At 38.6% G+C, this 24,505-nt stretch overlaps 1 protein-coding gene and 1 long non-coding RNA gene across 2 annotated transcripts in view; one reads left to right on the top strand and one right to left on the bottom strand.

The window, feature by feature from the left end:
- Positions 1 to 1,181: 1,181 nt before the first annotated feature.
- Positions 1,182 to 9,666, bottom strand: LOC137595943 (uncharacterized). Its single transcript, XR_011035479.1, has 3 exons — positions 9,301 to 9,666; positions 5,939 to 6,005; positions 1,182 to 1,644 (listed from the first exon to the last, which is right to left on the bottom strand). It is a non-coding gene; the product is annotated as an uncharacterized lncRNA (long non-coding RNA).
- Positions 8,563 to 24,505, top strand: part of vgll4b (vestigial-like family member 4b) — a 21,953-nt gene continuing 6,010 nt past the window's right edge. Inside the window, exons 1-2 of the mRNA XM_068316322.1 lie at positions 8,563 to 8,932; positions 14,717 to 14,948. Of these exons, the coding sequence (XP_068172423.1) occupies positions 8,851 to 8,932; positions 14,717 to 14,948 (314 nt within the window). The 5' untranslated portion in view covers positions 8,563 to 8,850. The remainder of the gene's footprint in view (positions 8,933 to 14,716; positions 14,949 to 24,505) is intronic.

Genomic DNA, 24,505 nt, shown 5'->3' with positions numbered 1-24,505 from the left:
TCAGTATCTCAAAATCTGTCCTTCCATGCAGGATTGCTCTTCTCAAAGGATTGGATTGATTGAAATGTTTAATACTGATATCTTTGGATATCAGTATTAAACACGTCTCAATTAGTGTTGAATCATTTTGACTTTGGAATCATTTGACTTTACAAGTCTCATGTGTAGGTCAGTACTTTGTGTCTGTACATTGTAACATGTACAGACACTAGCTGTAACATTAATGACCTTTTCAGTAAATAGCAAATGCATCCATTAATGTTAATGTATTTCCACATTAACATTCAAAACACAGTGGTTAACTGATGTGTTTACTTGGAAAATGCATTTTATAAAAAAATAAATAAATTAAAATACCTATTCCACTTACATTTTTTAAGTATAATTATCATGAATGTTCAAATTGCTTAGCTGTGCAGTGCTGCACTTGATCTTCCTCATTTACCATTGGAGGCCCATTACAGTAATTTAAATTGTCATACAGTCTTTTGGGCACTGTTGCAGCCTGTTAAGAAGAAGAACAACAAGGAGTGTGTGTGTGTGTGTGTGTGTGTGTGTGTGTGTGTGTGTGTGTGTGTGTGTGTGTGTGTGTGTGTGTGTGTGTGTGTGTGTGTGTGTGTGTGTGTGTGTGTGTGTGTGTGTGTGTGTGTGTGTGTGTGTGATTGGATTTCGAGAGGGTTTACGTCTTTGTAATGGCTATGACCCCCACTATGGAGAGCAACCTCTTACTAGGAATATCTTGGCAACATGAGGGTTTTTTAATGCTGCTATAAAGGAAGCCACCTCCTCTTTGGTGGCGTTGGCAAATGTCTTCCCTGTGTCCCCACCACTGACCTCAGATCTCCTTTTATCTACTATTCAACATGCCCCATTCATATGACAACACAACTTCACCCTGTTTGTGAACGCAGTGTTCTGTGTTTACCTTCTCTCAGCAACTCAGCAGTGTGATTTGGACAATTATCACTTAAATAATAAAACCAAACATAACCATGTTTTCACACCATCAGAATTTAACTTTTGTAAGTGATCGCAGTCTGTGTAGGGTGATCCAATCAACAATCCCATCTCATCAATGAGAGACCATCGTCCATTGCACCACAGATAGAAAGCGGAAAAAAGAGATAAAAACAGCAAAAGTCAAGTCAAACTCTCTTTATTTGTCATTACACACATACAGGGATGGTACAATGAAATTTCAAGGCCAGATGGATAGTTGGTCCAGAACCACAGCACCCTAGGCGCGCCGCCACCACGGTCCAACATGACCTAATATTCCCTAGATGCATGTTTTTCCTAATAATGGGGGAAACCAGAGAACCTGTAGAAAACCCATTCAGACACGGAGAGAACATGCAAACTCTTCACAGAGAGGTCATTTTGGAAATGATAGGGTTTGAACCCCTGACCTTCTTGCTGTGAGGCAGCAGTGGTAACCACTACGCCACCGTGCCACCAGCTTTGCAGTTGCACTAAAATATTGAATGTCATAAACATTACTTTATCTTTGAGAGTCCTGTGGGAGGAGTCCGTAAGGACTAAAGCCAGCACTTCACTGGCACATTATTCCCACTGCAGCGTTCATTGAAACAGTCCTTGGGTTGTTTACTAGGTGGGGACTGAGGCAGTCAGAGAGACACAGGTCTGAATGAAGGTAGACACAAAGAGGAAGGTGTTTTGGTTTTTATGGTACAAACAAGCAATTCAAGTTATGGATAAAAAACTTTTTTAACCACGCGTAATCATGCGTTTTAGGAAATTGCATTTTCCTTTTTCAAATAAACTAAATTAACTAACTAATGGTGCAGAATTCCAAAAGCATCATTTTGATTTCATGAATATTTGATGAGACTTGTGTCATCAAATATTCATGAGACCAGTCACATCTGATTGGCCAGGGCCTGTACATTGGTAGAAAGACTGTGACCATGGTAAACATTATGTCCAGTAAACATCAGTGCTTTAGCATTTTCGATGTGAGGATGTCAACATGCTGTTAACACTGAAGTCAAAGCACCATCCTACCTGTGTACAGCTTTACACACATGTAAAATACTAAAAACATGGTTAATGAGACTGCAGATTTGTAAATCTTTAAGGCATTGTGGGTAAAGTCTGTAGTGGATGTGCAATTATACTTTATTCTCTTACGTCAGTAGTTAAGCAGACAGTAGTTAAGGTGTTTGTTTCCTGGGGTCTCTCTACACACCTCATCACCCCACTATTTGAGAATCACTGTCTTACTTCAACAAGTGATTTAGCTTTTTAGTCACAGGGAAGTTGTGACTTTGTATTGTGACACAAAGAAGGTGACCTTTGAATCAGTCGGTGATCTATTGTTGTGTGACTGTTTAAATCCAGTGTCACCAGCTATCCTCACCAAAGTCACAAATTCACATTGGCATGTGCTATGTTTTCTTAATGTTTAGTTTTCATCTGCTTGACAATACATAAAGAACAGTTCGGTAGTTCCTGGGTCTTAGTTGACAATCTCACTTCTGAAAGGACTCCAGAGATGTCACTTTAACTCATTGTTTTTGTATAATTTAAAACATGTTGAGCTCTGGAAATGCTGGCTTTCTTGATTTCAGTCTAACAATAATTATTTCTAATCTTAATGCTAAACTCTCCTAAGCTAACCATCACCGGGCTATATCTCCATGGTTTTTAATATTTCTTTTATATTTTGGTATTATGTAAATTCATTTAAATTTATTTCTGTAAATAAAAAAATGTGACACGTTGCGGTCTGGGGTTAGAGAAGTGCTATTGAATGTCTCATCATCATTGAATCTTTACACAGTCAAATCTGATGTCTCTTACTTTAAACTTTCACTCCCAGCCTCTGGCAGGAAAGATGAGACCTCCGTGATGTTGCCGATTAATGTCATGCAATAAAATGCAAATTAATTACTTAAAAATTATTTGCTTGCATTTGCTTGTCTTTTGTGAAAGAAGACACTGGTGCCATAACGAAACCACTAATTGTTTTTGCGTGTAACTGAACCACTGGATGCGTGCTGATCTGTCCACTGAGTAACAATTTATTATCTCATTCAGTTGTTGGATGTCTGCAACTAACATAACACTCCTAAGAAAACAATTGGTTTTCAATTCCTCAGGCACCTTCTCACTATCTAAGATCCTGTTGAACAACCAAGTGAGAAACTCTACTGTCACCAGTCCTAGACACTTCCATACCTACACAAGGTGTATCATTCTGATTTGCACTTTGAAAAAATATTTTTTGGAAAAACAACTCATCTTACAAAAATGCTTGTGACTTATTTAAGCTTTTCACTTGTTTGCTTTTTGTCTGTATCTTTTAATGGTTATCTCTGTCCTCCTCTTAGATAAGAACTAGTTCCTATGTGAAATTCACATCCTACACTTGCTTCAAGTAAATGCCACACTTGCTTGTCCCCTTGCAGCTCCACTGTCTTCGTGAGTGAACTTTTTCTCAGAGCCTTGCTGACCACACATACTTCACATTCCTCTCTTTTTGATTGAACTCACCATGGTTCCTTAGAATGAAATAAAACAGGTTTGCAATGTCAAGAAAAAGTTTAAGGTTAAGTTTGGTTTAAATCAGTAAAATAAGTTAGCAACAAAAAAATTCAGTTTCCACTGAGGGCATTCATACTTCATTTGAAACCTAACCCGGCCAAGATTGGTTCCTAATTATACTTGAACCCAGTTATCCCCAAGAGACCCAATACATCATTTAGCTCCTACAGGGGGACAGCCCCGTCAATAATAATAAAAAAAAAGAAGAAATAACAGGCAGGTTTTGACAGATTTCTCAGAAGAGGCCTATAGTTTACATTGTGGGCACTGACTCTGAACCTGATCCAAACTGTCATCAGCCTCAATGTTCATGAACGTCCCCATGAGCATAAATACATTGTGCGTTTTCTCCCTGCTCAGAAATCTGTTGAGATGTGGATAAAGGAAGAATGAAACACTGCAGATGAAATTCCAACAGGAAAGAAAAAAAAGCCACAGGAAGTCCGAAATCAGAGAAAACTGATCACCTAGTCATAACATGACATAACATAAACATAACATGAAATCTTGAACTATGGATTGTTAATGTTATGCTGCTCAGCGGGGTTGCGGTAGAAAATAGTTGGACATGGCGGACTCTCTACCGAATGTTCGTATCTACAAATGTCCGTTAGTCAGATGTTGTTATCTTGTTGTTTCATGTACTACCTGTACATGAAACAACTGTTCTTCAGGTCACTGCTTGGAGAACACTTATCTCGTGATTGGATCTGAATTGTGTTTCAAGGTTTGCATACCTGAATGTCATACAGTAGCTATCTATTGAGATAAATTTGTCATACAGGTTGGAAGACAACAGTAATATTTTTTCAATGGTTTTGCCAAAGTATTTAGTAATAACCACATTAGGTGATTATTTTGTTGACATTTCATTGTGTTGATTATTGCATTAAATCATGGTGCTTATCAAGAACTGGCATCTTATGAGTAAATTTATTGCGGTTTTTTTTGCCTTCATTGTCTCTTATGATTAGAATGTGGACAGCTTATCCCAGTAGCCTCTTTTACTGTTTGTAGTTCAGGGAATGCTGCCTCCTGCAAACAGAGCCGCAGTAAAAAATAGCAAACAAAAAAATACACATTGGTATGACTTTAAACCAATATCATTTTATGACATCTTGGATTATGCAAGAACATGATATGAAAAAGACAGAGGAAAAACCTTTGGAGGAAAGCTAGAATCTAAACACACACACACACACACACACACACACACACACACACACACACACACACACACACACACACACACACAAAGGTGGGAAATGACCAAATAGCTTTACTTCCACACAATCACCAGTTGTTGTCATTGTTTCGGTGCAGCAACCTGATATTTCCCAGGAACGCTCCCAGAAACCGTCTGTAATGGTGTCTGGTTGCAGCAGAGTAGTTTAGCCTATAGATACTCAGAAAGCCGATGCCCTAACGGCAAACTGAATTTCCTTTTGCTATCAGGTAACTTTTGAGAAGAATGTGCGATAGGGGTATGATTCACCTGTACAGGATTTGTACATGGTCAAAAATAGACACCAACGCAGTATCATAACTCAAAATACAGGTCTGTCTATTAGTAGACATTATGTGTGTAATGGAACCTTTAACAGCCTCAAGGTTTGTGTAAAAGTAGCAGTTGAGTAACTGCCCTGATACCAAGAACTGAGAAAACACAATTCTGGCCTTTATATCACCATGTAAACAAAGCAATGGTGCAACTGAGTGACCTATGGAGTGTTGGTTTACCTCCCTGAAAAGAAGTTGAAAGATCCTGTTTCTAATAAAGTTTGACGAGTGTTAATCATCCTTTATTCATTTTCAACAAGAAGAAACAAACTTTTGGAAATGGGTAAATAAGAATGCCACTAGCAAGGCACCACATTTTGTCTACTACAATACATCTTATATAAGGTCTTGTATTCTGCCAGTGCTTATGTCATAACACTGGAGCCTGCTAATAAAGAATCAGGATGAATCACCACCTGGTTTGTGTAGTTTGTTGTTATCCAGACACACCCTCTCGATAGGGAAACTCAAACCCATTGAGAGAGACACACAAAACTGCAGGAGATCAAGTAGATGTGGTGGCGTTTTGTCCTGATAGATTAAATAAGTAAATAGCTATGCAGGAAGTAAGGGAGATAATGACAGGAAAGCAGGGGTTCTCCACAATGGGCTGTGGTGTAGATGTACACGCTGTAAAATCAGTGTATAAGGTGAATGGGTGGGTGTAAGAATGGATCCTACACTTGCTTATTTTGAAACTGATGAAAAATTTCCTGAGATTAGAAATCAAATCCGATGCCAAAAAGCAGGAAAGCAGCAGTGCTTTTCCACAGAATATAGTTTATGCTGATACTATCTCACCACGACCTACCTTTCCCTGAAGCTGACATCACTGTAGGTTAGCAGCGTCACAGTGAGGTCTTTAATCCTGAGTCATGCTGGGAAAAAAGTGAGAAGAAAAGATAATTACCACAGTGGGCTTAATTCTGTATAGCACCTTGTCCATATGGAAGAAATGTTAGACTTTCCTCAACTTGTTGTGTAACCATTAATCTCCTTGGCATACTTCTTGGGTTTCTAAGCAAACAATGACGCTGTTTGAGAGACTTTGTTTCTCTTTTGAATTTCAAGTGAAGTGTAAAGCAGATGAAAAAAAAAGCTAAAGCTGCAACAACTAGTGATGCACCTGTTAACCTACATACTCGTGTATACAGGTTAACGGGTACAGTCTACAGGTGTCTGAATGCCTCAGCTAATTGTGAAGTACAAATAGTTTTCACGTAATTTGTTTCATTATTCTTGAAAGTTGTATATGTCAGTGTGTATATATGTGTGTGTATATGTACTGTATGTGTATTAGAGCCACTAATTCTGGATTGGCATAAACAGTCTGACATACAGGGGTCTGAGTTCATTAACTGAGGACCCAAAACACAGGGGATCAATTCACAATGTTTGTAACCCTTTAGCTATCTTTGATGAGGACTTTGGAGAGCACTTAAGTTTTTATCTGCTTGTGTGAGCTCCAGGAAGCTCCCTGATTGTATTGTTTTGAACTCGGTTGCACTGTCTAATATTCAGTTTTCATCTGACCCTATGCTGAGCTCTTAGTTAGATTCAAACCATTTTCTTCTACTGCTGTACATGTAGCCTACAACACAGCATGTTAAACCCTGTAGTTACTTCCTCTTTTAGGACATTTTTTTCCTGTTTAAAGATTTAGTCCAAAGCTAGTGCTTTGACCTATACCGTAGTTCAGAGCACTAGCTTTGATCTTTGACCTATGCAAGTAGGTCAGGATAAAAATTTGAATTCAGGGGTGTGGCGGGATGTTGCAGTCTGTGACTTCTTTGGTTCTAGCTTTTCTTGTGGCCTCGTGATGAGCAAGCATCTTATCCGGGGTGTACCCTGCCTCTAAGCCAGCTAGGATTTGCTCCAGCAGACCTGTGACCCTCAAAGTGGATAAGCAGCAATTAAAGTTGTCACATCTGCTAGAAAATAGATGGAATTCTATTTTCTGTTGATGCAATGGTAGAAATGTTAAGTTGAAGAAAAGGTGAAGAAATGCATGGATAATATAATGCATCATGTTTGCAACCTGAAACATTTGGCTGTCTTTTTGCAGTTCAAAGTTTATCATATACTGCATGAAGTCCAGAACAGAAAAGTAAATCCACCTTCAAGAACACATGGTCTCCTCTTGTGGACTTCCGCCTGTGGACTTATTTCGATGTGATGCTATTTTCTATATCTGTTTGTCTGTTTGTTTGGGGTTTTTTTTTTCATCGCATCTTACCAAGATAAAGAGCTGGAGTAATGTCCTGGGTAGAGGACTGGCAGGACAAGTTCTTTCTTTTGTCCTTTTCACATTTAAAAAAAAAAAAAATCTTGTTTGTATTGGCTTGAGAAAATGGCACCCTTTGTTTTATTTGTGTTTACAATGACATTACCAACACAGAAAAAACATTTGCACCAACTTTTCATGGCGCCTCACCTTTCTTAGTCTGTGTGTTTTATGGAAATGCGCACATGAAAACACGCACATGGCAGTGTTTCTGTGTAAATGTCTGATCCTGAGCCAGCCACACCCTGATCACTATGTCTTCAGTCAAAAACCCAGATGAAAAAACCTTCTCTATTCCTTCCACAATGGCTATGGTAATAGATAACATTCATTCACATCTATTTATCAACCCTCTTCATCTATTTGCCTCCTCCTTCGCACATTAGTTCTTTTTATTGAAGTCATAACCTTGGTGGAGCTCATCTCAAGCTGCAGGGGGCAGAAGAGAACCACTCTGAGACTCCACTGATCCCCTGTAACCTTTTAAAATGGTTGGGTTTAAAGTAAGAAAGTTTGCTGCTCTCATTTCCCGAGACAAGTATAGGTAACTTAAATAAATGGTCTTAGGTTTCGTCGCATGCACCTTATATCATTTGTTTTTTTTAGATGTCCTTAAGAAAGAGAAAATTATCATTTATCATATTTAATATATTTTATTAGATTAGATGTCGGAAACATTGTCTGAGTAAAAACAGATCCTATGAAGACTTGGACGTTTTTCATTTATTTAGTTATTTACCCTCCTATCACCTATAAACTTTCTAAATTCAGACACCTGTATCTGTTTCCATATTTACTAAGTCTTTTTATTATGATTTGTTAAACATTGTAACACCCACGATACAATACCACTATGCGTATCCGCACACTATTCCAACAGAACACTGACTACCTCATGACACTGTTTATATTACCGATCTCCTCCCTGAGTGGGACTTCATGTGCGTCACTATGTCACCCCTGTGATAGGCTACTTTTAAATTAAAACGGGATTAGTGTAACTCTTTGGCTTCTCTCTGTTTCCCTCTCTTCTCTCTCTGGTTGTGTTTGGAGAGGCTGATCTTGTGCGTAAAACATCCCTGTTATTTGAGGCGCTCCAGGGATTTAGCGCGCATGCGCAGTGCGTCCCGCTCTGCTCCGCAGCAGAGCGCTAGTGGCGCAGCGTAGGAGTCATACCAAGCATAGCCTGCGTGTCAGTGCAGTCGACTTACAGCTGGCTGTGAGGAGAACTGGCGCTACTCCTACTCTGTCCTACGATACACTTACCCAAATAAAAAAAAAGAAAAGAAAACTGTCTCATTCAAATAACTGCGGGAATACAGTTGGTCTTCACTTTTCTTAACGAGGTTTCTAATCAAACTTCCGTCGGAGGTCGGGGCCTTTCGTCGGTCTTCACAGGAGAAGAAAAAAGCTGGTCTTTTTCGGTAACAACTCGATAAATGCTACTAACGAAAATGGACCTTTTGAACTACCAGTACCTGGACAAAATGAACAACAACATTGGCATTCTGTGCTACGAAGGTAAAGTGGTCGACTGGTTCTGTTTGTGGGTTCTATTCCGCTTGTTTTTAGGGTTCGAAGCTGCCGCCGCCGCTGTGTGGGAACGCTAGCGGTGTGGACGGCACAAGTTTTCGCTCTTAACTTATGCTAAACTAGCTGTACTTCCATCTGGTCTCACCAGGCAGATTTGTTGGTTTTAATCATTTATTTGTGAGTTCTTACAAGACTTTAAAATACCGATGAAATCGCGTAATAACTTTTCTAATGGGTATGAAGTTCGAGCAAGCGCAGGCTGTGTCCACAGGGAACCTGCGCGTTATAACCGCTACTAACCTAGTTGACATTAGCTTAAAGCTCCGTTGTAAATATGACATTGATCTGCTGCTTACCTGAAAGGAGCTGCGAGTGGATTTATGAGCCCGTATTCATAAGATGACAGGTAATGATTGAGACGAAGGTCAGTGTAGAATAAACACGTTGACATTAATCATGACTGAATCATTCTGTTTCTGCTCATTTGTTTAGATTTCATTCTTTTTCTCTTATTCATATCACGTGTTTGTATTCCTGTCACTGTGATGTCTGTTTTACAAAACCTGTCATTGTGTTAAGGTTGAGTCTTCTCTTCTCAGTGTGACTTGGAAAAACTTGGATCGCAAGTCATTTCTAGGATTTCATGTTATGTCATTAATACATGGAGCAGGAGAGTAACTGGTTCAGAGATGTGTATGTACCCGCTGTCCTCCAGGCTGAGCTCCCACCCCAGGGGTTGTAATCATACCATCTTTCTTTGGAAATCAGCTCCTTTCTGTACCTTTTGACTTTCACTGCAACATGCTAAATCGTTTCCAGTATGTAAATATTTTATTTTAAAGTCACAAAAGGATCTATAGTTGTGCTGATTGTCATCTAATAATGTTAAGATGAAAATTTACAGCATCTGATCTATTGAATAATACTGAAAAGCTGTGGGATCACAGAGGAAACATTTTTGTCTGATCTGGTCAGCAGGCTCATTTATTGGACGTGGGTTTGCTGCTGCATTAAGTGATTTTCTCCTCCTGCCAGTGTTTCACTTAGCAGCTCCTTTCTACATAAAACAACATGAATAGCTCTTCTATCAGGAAGATGGTACTGTAAACCATTATTTCTCAGTGCGTCAAAGAGGCTGGTTGTCAGGTGGACAAGTAACCATTATAGGAGTGGACAGAAGATCTTTTTAAGTTGTGGAGAATAAGATACGGTAGGAGCCTTTAGTAGAAAAGATGTAGTTTTATCTGCTGCTCATGCTTTGTTGAGGGAAAGAGCTGTATTTTTTATATGTCACCTGCAAGTAAAATTCTTATTTTCAGTGCCATTTAAAAAAAAAAATAGCAGTCAAGTTCACAATTCAATCAAACAATTGTGTAACATTCGACGCCATAGTTCTGTCTGTTAGTGAAAAGTCCACATGGGAGAGGACTACTTTTTATTGCTAATTTTATATTTGTGTATTTATCAGGCCCCCTGAATGTAATGGACAAGAAACAATGCTTTATTTCTATCTTTGGGAGCACAGCTTTGTAGGTTTAGCCCATGTATTTGTTTTTCTGAGTGTTTTTTGTGTGTGTGGTTTTTAGCTGACTGAGCTAAAATGTGACTCCCACTGTGGGGCCTCACTATAAGAAAACAAAGATAAAAGAACAGCGAAAAGAGCCAATCAGTAAAAAGAGTGAAAGAAAAGCTGTTCCTGTCCAAACATGTTGAGCCAAGAAGGGGCTGGAGGAGCTTTGTGATATTTTGAGTGTTCTGACTTGTATGCAGGAGCACACGTATTTAGACTCACCGACACATGCACACATATGTGCTCATGCATACTGGTACAATGTCCCCCGATGATCAGTGGGACAAGTGTAGACATGGAATTTTTCACATGTGTACCCTAAAAAAAACCAAATGTTTGACCAGATTCGGCATGCTCTCCATCTAAAAATATCTATCTGTAATATACAGTTCATCATAGTGTAATCAAACACCCGCACAACACAGTCATTATATTATTAGTTGAGTATGAAACTTTGTAAAAAAATCAGCAAGCATCTTTCTGATGACATTAAGCAAAGGGGAAAAAATAACATTGTTGTTATTTATTGTTTTTGGGATGATTTGTTGGCAAATTAAATTTGATATTAAATTTCTGATCTTCGTTCAGTACCCTGAGCGACATTTGTGCTGGATTAGCACATAATTAACTGACCAAAAAAATATAGCTTTTGGAGGAGAGTACTTTCAGTGGGGGAGCACAAGCATATTATGAAATACCTGCAGCAGTCCAGTGAATTATGAGACGTAATCCGATGGATTATTAGACAATCAACTGAAAAGTTTCATTCCTCCATAACTCTCGAGACAGTTTTTGTTGTGTTTCTAATTCATATAGCACACTATATGGAACTCTGTTATGTTGGCTAGCAGGGAAACACAAGACGGCAGTGAATGCTGTAATGTGCTCAATGTGGTGGCAGGTGTCACATGACTGCAGTAATGTGGTTTTTGTCATTGCCCTGTTGCCAACGGTAGACTCCAGTCTTATGTAATAACAAGCCGACTGATTGCTTCGATCCAGTTTCAGGTGATTTAGTGTCCTAAACATTCTAAGTTGTGTTGATTATTCTATTTTTTTTTGGGGGGGGGGTGTCATTATTTCTGGTCAATTTTGTAATTGATTTGCTTCCAGACAATATATACTTACTAAACAACTGTTTGTCAACTTGCCCAACTCTGATGTTCCCCCTTGCTGTAAATCTGCCATCAGTGATGGGCAGATAAGGAGGCAGAGGGATGCTAAGTATTTGATACCGAGGAGGAAAAAATAAACAGTGTCCAAAGTGTCCTCCAAATCATATTCTGTTGTCTGTTTCTGTCTGTTTTTGTCACTCTATGGCCTGTTCTCTTGTTCTGAGATCAAACAAACCTAACATCCAGTTGAAAAGTACAGCACAAATAGACTATTTTTGCTCAAGGGATCTTATGCATGTCCTTTCAAGTATTTTAAAAGTTCAAACTCTATGGCGTCAAAGCAACGTTGAGGGCCAAATTCAGGTTACTCAGAAATTAAGCCACAAGATAGTGACTGTGTTGCTCTTCAGGAACATTAATGAAATAACATGCTCTGACTCTTTTTAAGTATCTGAAGAGGAAAAGAGAGAGAGAGGTTCACGTCCATTTGTAATCCAGTCTTATCCTGATTTCATGCTGTTTGAAGTGCTATCAAGAGAAATAAGCTTTGATCATGTGTACCCAGTGAACCGAGAGCAGAGAAGCAAAAGGATGGTTTTGTTTCTGGGTAGTAGCACTTCATCATTGATTGCAATTTGAATGAAAAAAAGATCTCAATACATTCTGATCTCATATTTTTCATTGTTCTTTCTGTAATCAAATGATTGCAGATATACAAATATTGATTTTGCAGTATTATGTATTCATGAAGTATTCATTAAATGGCTTGTCATGAAAAACATATTTACCTGTAGCTGGACGTAAATTATTACTGACTGAAGGTGCCAGTTATATGATTACAGGCTATTTGGAACTACTATTAACAATAGAGGAAGAATGCACTATGCTTGCATGGCAGAACACAGAGGCTGTTCATCGATTGATGCAGAAGGGGGAGCATTTAGGCCCAAAAACTTGGTTGGTTGTTGTTTGAACTGCACCAAAGACTGATGGTGATGGCAAAGCTGGAAGTCCTCTCTAGCGCTGTTATTCTGTGCTCTAGGCTGTGAATTTAAACTTCATAAAACACAAATATATTTTAATGTTTTTATTTACATGTGGAAAGAGGCCCAATTTGCACCGGTTTTTTGTTCATCTCAAATTTTTATCAGGTTGCTACTTTATTAGGCATTGCTAATTACCTCAGTGATTTTGGTTGAAGTTTCTGCATTAACTCCTTAAACACCTTTGCACCAAAAATATAATCACCTCATGAAGTAGGTGTTATTTCAGTGGTACATGAGTTTTAGAGAGGTGTACCTAATTGGCAACTGATTGTAATGTAGCTCAGGTTCTCAGCTCAGCACCCGTTGGGTCAATATATTTTTATTCAGAATAAAAAAATCTCATATTTTGTTTGTAGGGGAAACAATTTAAGGTTGGTTTTGTGTAGAGTTTCACCTCTGATGATCTATTATGTGTCCTGGATTATGATTGGACAGTGTCGTGTCACAGTCTCCCATCTTATATTGCCATTCCCCTGTCCTGCCAGAAACAATGATGTCATCCTTGTTGCCATGGTACACAGTGGAGTGAGCAGGAACATGCCCGACAGAGGGAGGAGGGAGAGGAGAGGAGCTGCTGCTGTGTTTGGGAGGCCATGCTAAAAATGACATGTGTACAGTGAAACAATGGAGGCGTAGTGGAGCACACAGTCTTACATTACATTACTAAACATTTTCTTTGTGTTTGTGACCACCACTCTCTGAATGACAGTGGTAGAATTATTTATAGATTTGGTTTAACCTGGTTTTTGCCCATATTTGGTGACTTCAGGCATTGTTTTTCCCTTTCCATAAGAATACACTCTGTTGTCCTCGAAACTTCCTTCTTCTAGATGGATCAGAACATGTTTGTTGTAAACAAACAATGTAATGGAGTAAAATGGAAAAGATATAGTTTCTGTATCATTGGCATTTTAATAACACATAAATCTTGCCCGTGGTCGTTTTTTCTTTCTTTTTTTTGAAAAATCTGGAATCAATATAATTTAGAAAAAGTTAAGTTTAACAGGTTCTTTGTTTATTTATGATTGGCGATTAAAGTTGTCAGTAATGTGATTTGGAATATTAACAAAATACATATCAGCATTTAGTATAATACAGTTCTAATGAATACATACTGCATTGTAAATCCGTACTTATTTTCTACTTTCATTTTCTGTCATCAATGCCATATAGAAATCTTCTAAGCATTATTGTCATTGCTGTTTAATTTTATTTTAAGAATAGATGCATTTGAAATAAATGAGGGCCAGCTATGCTGTGTTGTGGTTTGTTGATAAGGGAGTAGTTATGGAGAAAGCTGTGAGTTCAGTGTTGTCTTGAGGCTTTGTTTTGGTTGGGAAAATGCAGACAGATACATCAGAACGAAGCAGTGGAAAGTCCCTGTGCTGAGATGGAGCCAGTGGTAGTTTTCCTGATTTTCTTTTACTCTCACTCCCACTGACAGCTCTATTGGCCCTCTGTACAGGAAAAGACTGGAGGGAAGCAAAGAAAAATATTTCATATAATATACACCAAAAACATAAAAAGACAACCCATCCACTATTTCTTCCAAACATTTCTAACCAGATCGTCCTCTGCTGATGCCAAAGGTTTGTGACTTACAAGGGACACTGTAGCCAACAAAATACAAAGTTTGAGTTAGACTACAGCCCTACAGGAACACTGTTATGAACGGGCTTTTGTGGTCAGCTTGTTTAAAGTGGCAATAAAACAGTCCCTTCTACTTGAAAGGACCATAATTTTGAGTAATTGCCATAACTCACGTCCATGACATCCATTCATTCCTTTTTGTTGGGAAGCATGCAAATTTACAGCCATGGCACTGACTTCAGTTCCTTAGTCTCTTTGGAAATAAAAGTACAGTCAACTGCAAATTTAGTTACTATTCAAATTGTGTTATAGCTCTGTTGTTGTTTTTAGACTATTCAAAATGTAGAGTAGCTTAATTTTCCTTCTGTCTTTCAGACTGGGTGGTTTTAGATTAGGTTTATTTATTTCTTCTGCATATTCATGTTTTTCTCTTCCTGTTTCTCCCTTCCAGGTGAAGCAGCATTGAGGGGGGACCCCAGACTCCAGTCCCTGTCTCTGTCATCGTCTTCCTCCTCCTCATCCTCGTCCTCCTCCTCCTCTTCATCTTCTATCTCCTCCAGCCACAGGACAGGTCCTCCTCCAATCAGTCCCACCAAGAGGAAGCTGAGTGGGGACCAGGGAGATAGTGACATGGATGACAATGAACATGTGGCAAAGATGAGCCGGCTGTTTGCTTCACAGCTGTAAGTACTGTACTTGCATTGAGAAACATTTATGACTTTCTACATGAGTAATATCTAATCAGATCAAGGGTAAGTCATCAAAACGTTATTTTCCAGATGCTTATTTCTTCCTCTCTTAAAAGTATTCCGTTTGTCAGCTCGTCTTTCCTGGCTTTCATTGTGACACACAAGCAACTGGGTGCCTAGAAGGTCCCTCTACATACAGACACACATCTCTCCTTGGTTTTAAATTGAGTCATTCCGGACTGCATGCAAGAGTTTTCTATTGTCCGTATGTTTTGGGGCTCCTTTCTTGGGAAAGCAGTGCACAGGCAGAATTTCCCAGAAGTGCTGGTTTGGACTCCATGCTGCTAAAGCAGGTTTAGCTTTTCTTCTTATAGCTACTGATCTCTGGGAGCTTGGAAGCAGGGATTGCACAACATAAACATTACTCACATCGACAACATTCCCATATTTCCACTTCCAGAGATTCCAGAGATTCTGGAGCACTGATTGGTGGACACAGACCGCAGGTGCTGGAAACAGTTGAGTGTTAGCTTTCAGACACAAGCTCTCCTGTCTGATTCTCACTTTTTAATGCAGTATAAGTATATTCACTTTGTATTTGCAGTGATTTTTTTGAAACACACTAAGTATATAGAAAGACAGAAATTAGCAATAGAAGTATTTAGCCATTTTCCAGAATCATTAAAGGTCATGACCAAAATAAAAGTACTTTATCTGAAACACTTGGATATGCTTGTTTGTGTGACAGCTTGTGTTTTATTGTTTCGTCTTAGCTCTGTTTCACCTTCATTTTTCATTGAAATTGTGGTTAGCTTCTTCATCAGTTGATTAAAAAATACTCTTTGCAGTGTATCAAGAGCTGGATTTTATAAATCCCAGTCAAAGGACAATGGGACTGATTTTCAGCTTTCAGTTGGAGTTGCAAAGCTTTTCTACAGTTTCTTCAAACAACTCTCTATTGCAAAAAAAAAGTTATGTGAATACTAATATAAAACGAGGTTTTAAGACTCTTCAAACTTTTCACTGCAACATGATTATTTCAAAGAAATAGTCTAATAGTCCATAATCCCTTTACATAATGCACCTAAATTAGAACCCTCAAGCCTTTTGCGTTTTAGGGTTAATAATAGTCAACTAACTTCAAGGTACTATTAAATAGTAATTTTGAATTAAATGCCAATTTCTAACTGAAATCTGCATTTAGTGTCAGAAAAGTTTTCATTCACATTTGAAATGTCATGCTGGATCATAGAGCAGAGATTAGACGGAGATGTAGAATGATGGGTTGTTGATAAGCTAAAAATAGCCAGCAAAAACAGTCTATGGAAACATCTGGGACACTTAATATTCAACTTCTTCTTATTTAAAGTTTTCTACTTTAAATGAGTTTTAGGAACAGTGAGTAAATTTAACACGAAACCTTGTAATGTCACATACAGAGCCTGTATGGCTCAATGGGACATATCTTTACATTTAAGCATGGTGTAATTCCCACTCATCTGTCAAAAGTAATTATAGAGTCATTAACCCCTGCTCACAGTTCCTTATCATTTTGGAAATTAATTACAAGATAACCAATTAATAAGTCCCTTCTATTATATTCCATCAAACAACATGCTAACATTAGAATATTAATTTTCCTAAAATTCTGGAAGCTGATGCCTGATGGGGTGAATTCTAGACAGAAAACCTGAAGGTGACCCCTTAAAACCCTTCAGGAGGGACACATACATGCCCATACAAAGACACCAGAGCTTGTTTTTTTTTAATCCTTGTCTGCACTGATAGTTCCATTTTGATTGTTCCTGAATGCAACAAAGGTTTGTGTTCACTCCCGTTTTTCTCTGTAAATGAACAGTCTTCATGTCTTTTCACTATATCAGCTGCTAAATGATGTGCTTTGTTTTTTGGGCCAGTTGTGAGGATATTTTTCATGATAGTTAACACAGATAGACACCTGACGCCTCCAACCTCAGGTGGGGCTGTGACCGAGGTAGCTCGGGTTACATTTTTTCCAGTCAGGACAGGCTTACGTCAGGGGGCAGGCACAGGTTGGGGTGAGGGAAAGAAAACTTTCTTAACCAACTCAAAGACTTTAATGTGGTGGGGAAGCACTAACAGGCATGATAAATGAATGGGATTTTGCTTTAGTCATCAGCCTCTTTATTTAACACTGTGGTCGTGAATATATTTTTCTCAGCAGTCTGAGTGTTTTAATAGGGTCTCAGTTTTTGCTGTGAAGTCACTATTGCAATACGAAGTTTATGACATGCCTGCCTATAAAAGTCCTATAAAAAATGTTGGCAGTCCTACTGGCAGGCTGATATGTGAATATAAGCTCTGCATCTTCTCTGCAGGTATGTTAATAGGTTGTGTATGTACTGTTCATACATGCGTGTGTACTTGCCAATCTGTGATCAATTTTTGTGTGTGTGGTGAGTGCACTTCTTGTCAGACAGCATGACTGTGTTCTCATTTTCTCTGAGGAGTAGGAGGAGTCTTAAACAAAGAAGCCTTATCCTGTCCACTGGAGCCTGCGGGCTGGAAGCTTGCTGCTGCCTGCTCGCCTGCCAACTACTCTGCAGTTGTGCAGTTGTTGAACCACCAGCATAAAAGTCTCAGCTCAGCTGTTTCATTCCCCCTTAAGAGTAATGGCTGGTCACAGAGCAAGGTTCTGTGTAGACTTATCTCAGTGACACACATTCAACTCTAACTGCAGAAATTTATTTGGTACATGAGCTTTGAGGGTTTCCTCAGGCATTGTGAGATTTAACTATGTTTATCTATGTATCATATATATATATATATATCATATATATATGATACATAGTTAAACTGACAGTTTATTATCTGCATTGTGACTTCATTGTTTTATTTTGTGTTTTCTTTTATGAATTAATAGTATCACATAAATGCTAAGCCAGATTTTTCAGCAAACTGGTAGTCAAGGCTCAAGTGTGTCTTCCATCTTTCATGATTACATTCTTCAACTTTAGTACTGAAATCAAGGTGGAAATCATGATTAGAGTGAAAAATTTCACATTTTTGCAATAAAAATAAACTTGTTATTCTTTCAGAACGTCCCTTTGCCTTTTTCAAAAATTTAATTTGTGAAATTTGTTTTTATAGGTGTCTGACTTTTGGTATTTTGAGAGCCAAAGTTTGATTCCCAGTGCTGTCGAATCATAGGTTTCTGTTCATGGAATGTCACTCTTAAAAGTAATGTTAAATTCATAGAAGCTAAAACCAAATCCAATTAGTTGATTTCTGCTGAGTGTGTCACAGCATTCAGAAACCACCACAGCTGCTTTCTACTGGAAACTTCACCATGAAGTTGTTCTCATGTAAGTTATGCCAAATGGGGAGAAAATAGAATAGTGTGTGCATGTGTGTGTGTGGATTGAGAGACTGCGGCCAAGTGTTGGTGAAGTCATTGTTACCCTCTTGTTTTACATTGCACTATTTATGTAGTCTATGAGCATACCAGGAAAGGAGAGATGGTGTGTGTGTGTGTATAGGGGGTTCTAGTATGAACGTGTGTTCACATGTGTTCACATGTTGTTTTCTTCGCCCTCATGTGGTGGTTATTCCCATGTCTGATCGGTTCCAGCTTTAATAATAAATGATTTTCTTCAGTTTCCTTTCTCTCAAGTCGGCTCTGTCAAACATGCTTGTTTTCTATTATTATTTTGACAAGAACTGTCTGCAATTCGTATGAAAGTTTGCCTTACTTGCTTTGTATACAGTGCTGCATTATTTCAAAATCTACCATGAAACAGATGCAAACTAAACAAGATTGCAACACAGACTGCAACATCCCGGGACACCCCAGATGGTCTTACTCACAATGGCCTTCTCCCTCGTCTTTCTATCTAATCCAGTTCCTGTGTGTACAAAAGTTGAGATTTGACTTTGACCTAGTTTTCTCAAGGTCATCTCATTTTCATCCCTTTTGCCGCCAGACTAATGTGCTTTTTTTTTTCATCTTTCTATCTGCAACAGTTGCGAAGATATTTGGTGGACAAACACATGAACAAACACATGAACACTGACAATTACGATACATCACCGCTTTGAAGTGGGATGTAATAACGACAAATGTAAGATTTACTTGACTGATTTTAATATGTAATGGAATGGAATATGGAATATAATCCACTTCCCAAATCACCAGCTTTGCATCCAGATGAATATATCTGTTGGGATTTCAGATATTAGTCATGTACCATTATAACCTAATGGTTATACAGTTAAATGTATCATATTGCAGACAAACAGTAATATTGAAGTGAAATGAAGTTTATAAAATTTACAGAAACTGCAAAAATTCTTTAAACAAAAGTAGGCCTGTGCGTAAATTTGGGCACCCTTGTTGTTTATTGATTTGAATACCTTTAGCACTACTTATTGGTACACAAAATTTGTTTAGTAAGCTCATTGACCCTTCATCTACACACAAAGGTGAAGCCAGTCACGAGAAAGGGTATTAGCAGTGGCCAATTGTAAGTTGTTGACCTCTTTGCATTTTCTATTAAAAGTGGCAACAGGGGAGCCTCAAAACCACTGTCAAATGACCTGAAAATGAAGATTGTTGAACACCATGGTTTAAAGGAAGGATGCAAAAAGTTATATCAAAGATTTCAACGTAGTGAGGAAATGGAAGAACACAGGTACAGTTGTAGTTAGGGCCTGGGGTGGCAAGCCAACGAAAATGTCAGAGAAGCAGAGGCGACGGATGGTGAGAACAGTCAAAAGTCATCCCACAGATCAGCTCCAAAGACCTACAACATAATGTTGCTGCAGATTGTGTCACTGCATCATTCAACTGTTCAGCACACTTTGCACAAAGGGTCTATGGAAGAAGAATGCTCTATGAAAGAATGATACGGAAGAAGTTCTGTCTGTGCACATGCCACAAACAGAGTCGCTTGAGATTTGTTAAAGAACATTTTGACAAGCCAGCTTCATTTTGGAATGAAGTGCTCTGGACTAATTGAACTAAAATTGAGTTATTTGGACATAATAAGAGGTGGTATGCATGGCATTAGAAGAAAACAGTGTTCCAAAACAAACACATGCTACCCACAGTAAAATTTGGTGGTGGTTCCATCATGCTGTGGGGCTGTGTGTCCAGTGCAGGTACTGACAATCTTGTTAAAGTTGAAGGTTGCATGGATTCCAGTCTATATCAGCAGATTCTTGCAAACAATGTTTAAGAATCAGAGAAAGTTGAAGTTACGCTGGGGCTGGATACATCAACAAGACAGTGACCCTAAACATTGTTCGAATTTTACTAAGGCATTCATGCAGAGGAACAAGTACAATATTCTGGAATAGCCATCTCACTCCAGGACCTGAATATTGTCAAAATTCTTTGGTGTGATTAAAAGCGGGCTGACCACGCTGGCAAGCATCAAACTAACCAAACTGGAGAAGTGTTGTGAAGACAAATATAGACAAGATATAGAAACCAGAGGCTGTTATTTCTGCAAAAACAGGTTCTACTTAATACTGATGTAATACTTGTAATGGGGTGGCCATATTTATGCACCTGACTACTTTTGTTTAAATGTACTGCACACTTTTGGGAAATCCTATACACTTCATTTCACTTCTCAAACACCACTGTGTTCATCTGCTATAAGATATATGTAATTGCAATTGTTGATCCGAATAACCAGTGATTTAAAAAGGAAAATCTGGAAAATTATCGGGGGTGCCAACACTTTTTCATACCACTGTAATGATGTTACATACTGATCATGATGACATGATCAGTATGTAACATGAGTTATGTAAAAAACAATCTGCGTTGAGAGTGTATGCATCAGCTAGTAGTGCATTGAAGATGGTGGTAACTGTAACCACAATATGGGAAACTTCTGACCCATGAAAACATGTTCACATGATTAGCTTGGGAAACTATGTGGATGTCTTGATAGTCCGCCATAACAGGAGCCAGTTGTGTTCATTTCAGTTAAGCTCGAGTAGACTTCCTTAGTGAGCTTTACTCTGCGTTTGGAGAAAATTCAGAGGGTTAACTAATTCTGGGATGGCTCATCTTTATTCCAGGTTTTATTCATTTGCAGTTGATGTGTCTCACTTTGTAAAACTGTACCTTGGAATAGCTAGGTCAGTCTGACCATAATGTATTTCAATCATCTTCTTTTGGAATTACTTATTGAGTTTCCCTCAGTGTGATTTTAGGGGGAACTACTATCCAACATCTTGTTTTTTCACAATTATCTGTTCAAGTGATAATTGGATTGACTGGCAGGAATCAGGCTTGGGTGCCCGAAATCAAGCAAACAGTTATTAAAGGAGTTTCTAAAGGAGGAACATAGATTTTCACAAAGGCCTAGTTGGTGGTGGCAATAATTTTAAGGTTTATTAAACAGACTTCAAATCAAACTTACCTTTATTTTTTGGAAACCTTGGTTTAAAGTTTCAGCAGCATTTATTTTTAGATGCAAATAAAAATAGATGGAACTAGTAGGGCGTCTCCAAGTGTCTTTGTTGGTTCTCTGTTTTGTGGTTTTCCATCACAGTCCAGATTAATGTTATGTAGTTGAACTGGGGACACTAAATTGTCCATCGGTGTGAATGTGGATGCTTGTTTACTGTCTTGTGTTGGCACATAGCTTTACTGGCGTCTTATCCAAGGTGTACCCAGCGTCTAGCTGAGTGCCAGTTGGGGCGGTCTTCTGCCTGTGCAAATGTTAAGTAATTATGGAATGGAAAATGGATGTTTTTTTTGTTTACATTTTAAATGTCAACCATAACTGCTTGACTTAATGCTTGTAATCTTTAAATGACATTTGCTAAAGTGTATTTCCTCTGGGTTTCGACTGTTCTATTTTTAGGCTGCAAATATTATTGCTCACTTCCACTCAGTCCCACTACTGAAACATGGCCTCAGCAGAGTAAACTGTGCTGCGATGTTTGTATACTTTACATTCATAGCTGATATGCCTTATGGCTCGATGTCTGTGTGTGTGCTTGAAGTGTATATCCATTGTGTGGCTTTCTGCAGTCTTCACAGGGCCTGGTTGTAACCTGTGGTTGAGCTTCATCCTCTTCTTTTTTTTTTCTATTTTGTCTTCTGTGTCCTGATTCTTACCAGATGTTTCCTGTGTGTACCTTTCTCACTCTATTTCTGAAAGAAGTAGGATGTGAACTCCAGCCCCCCTTAAGACTCTCAGTGAAGTTTTCACTTTTCTATGTTAGTTTTCTTCCTAGTAAGATAGAGATAAGTTACCAAATTCTGTTCTGCTGTAGAACTAAATGTGACACCCACTTGAAAACAATAGATTTGAGTCTCTTTTTGTTGAGTTTTTTTTTTACATACTTTTGTTTATTTAGTTTTCCAGGAGTTTAATTTTGATAAGTTGGGCCATAAATTGCTGATTGTTGAAGCAGCAAGAACAAATTTAAACTTCTCCAGTTTTACGAGAACATGTTCCTCATTCATACATTTTTTTTTTTTTTTTCATATGCAAAAACAGGGACACGATCTTTAAATTAAGGTTAGCTTGAGGACGTGTCATGAGGATGTTAATTGAAAGATTGATCTTAATGACAGATCTGAATGTTGTAATACTGTTCAAGATGGCCATCTAACTATTTATGACTCCCTGAGTTCTAGCCTCAGTGAGTGCATATCACAATAACTACCACAATGTGCCAGCACATAATGCAGAAAGTTGAAAAATAGAATCAAATAATGTTAACAATTTAGTCACATAGTTCAATACAAATGGTCAACTTGGAAAGATAAGTCAACATAGATAATCAAGATGTGCTCCACAATGTATCCAAAAGAAAAATAAGGACTGTTGACTGTTTCTCCGCGATATAGTCCCTTGCAAAAAAAAAAAAAAGACAACCATTCTGAAAGAAGTGTGTCACATTTCTTGTATCGATCCAGAGTTGATGTCATGTATGAATTCCTCATTACAAGCTGTAACTGACAGGAAAGCTGGGTTTTCCTCCATTGTCTTACCGCTACAGCTTATCATGTAGTTCTTATTTGCATGGGGCACTGGAACCCCTCTATGAAGAATTTTTCCTAACCCTGCCTGAGTGAAGTCAGGCTACACAAAAGCTAAACTGGCTACTAATTGGTTTTCAATGGTGAAGAAAATGGGTTTGATTAGAAATCAATTGAAAGTTAAACATAGCACCAGCACTGGGAATTCTTTGGGTACGCCGCTTGTCCAGCATTGCCTTGATTGTAACAGCTTCCTTTAATGGTAGCTGTATCACCCGTTTGCCTCTAAGCTAGTAAAAGCATTGTTGAAACCTGAAACAGAATTGTAAAGCAGGACAGGGGTATGTAGCGGTTTAAAATGTATGAATATATCTAAACAGCGTTTTCATGTTTTAGTATTATTAAAGGCCTGATATGTATGTGATAACTCCACAAATGTTAATCTTTGACTGATGTTATCATGAGTAAAGTATGTCGTTAAGCAGTCTGCCAGGGTTTATAAAAGCACTGCATAGTCTCTCCCTATTAAATCCTCAGGAAGTTGGGTCCAATTGTGAGGAAAAAAGACAAAGACGTGGAAAAAAAAGTTGGGGTTGCTAATGCAAGCGCTCAGCACAACTTGAGGAAACTAGCGACTTTGTTCTTTGTAATAGTCAATGTTTGGAGCATTGACATGCAGCTCCCCCCGCTCCTCTTCTCTTCCTCTGTACCTCTGCTTTCTGTGGACTATTTATGTGTAGATAGTGCCGTGGGCTCCAGATGCCTGACCCAGCAGTCAGGTTGCCTGGCCACAACTGCAGCTACAACTGAACTTGTTTTGCATCCAAACAAACCCGAATGGCTGCTGCAGCTTTTCTGCTCTTTAGCTTAATTAGTTGTTTTTAAGAGCCGATGTTCAGTAAATCAGAATGCGATGCTATAGTTGTGGGTTTCAGTGTTTACCCAGAGTTAAGTGTGGAGGGGAGGAAGTCATTATGATTATATTGATTTGTGACTGGATGGAGAGAAAAAAAGATAGCAAGAAGTCAATAGAGTAAACCTTGGCCCCTGTAACTGGGCCTCAAATTGTGTGAGGGGAGTGGAGTTGCAGAAAGGGTTTAATACACAGTTCAACACACACAGAGGAAACTGAACAGACTACATTTGATGCACTGAACAAAGTCATTGCTAACTGTTGGAAGTGGCCGGTATCAAGCACTACCACTTCAAGACGTACTGTATGAAACATTTTAAAGTCATTATCATCAGAGTTGTCTGTGTTGTATTGAACTGTCATTACTCAGATCCCTAATTCTTATCTCTTCTTTCTCAATGATTAATTTGTGAGGTCACAGTTGGAAAGGATGAAGGGATCTTTTGTGGGTTGGGGGGTATTTTCTAACATGTGTGTCCAGCCTATCCTCTCCAAACTTTTAGTATTCCACTTATGGTTGTGGGTAAAGGCAGCGTATTGTGAATAGAAGCCAAGAGAAAGAGCTCAAAACTCAAGGAGGATGTCGGCAACAGTTTGAAGATGAAATCAATTGTTGACAGCGAGATGAGGTTGAAGACTTACCTTCTT

The sequence above is a fragment of the Antennarius striatus genome, chromosome 5, assembly GCF_040054535.1.
Source record: "Antennarius striatus isolate MH-2024 chromosome 5, ASM4005453v1, whole genome shotgun sequence".
NCBI lineage: Eukaryota > Metazoa > Chordata > Actinopteri > Lophiiformes > Antennariidae > Antennarius > Antennarius striatus.
The sequence above is the reverse complement of the archived record's forward strand: the minus strand, read 5'-3'. Positions and strand labels throughout refer to the sequence as shown.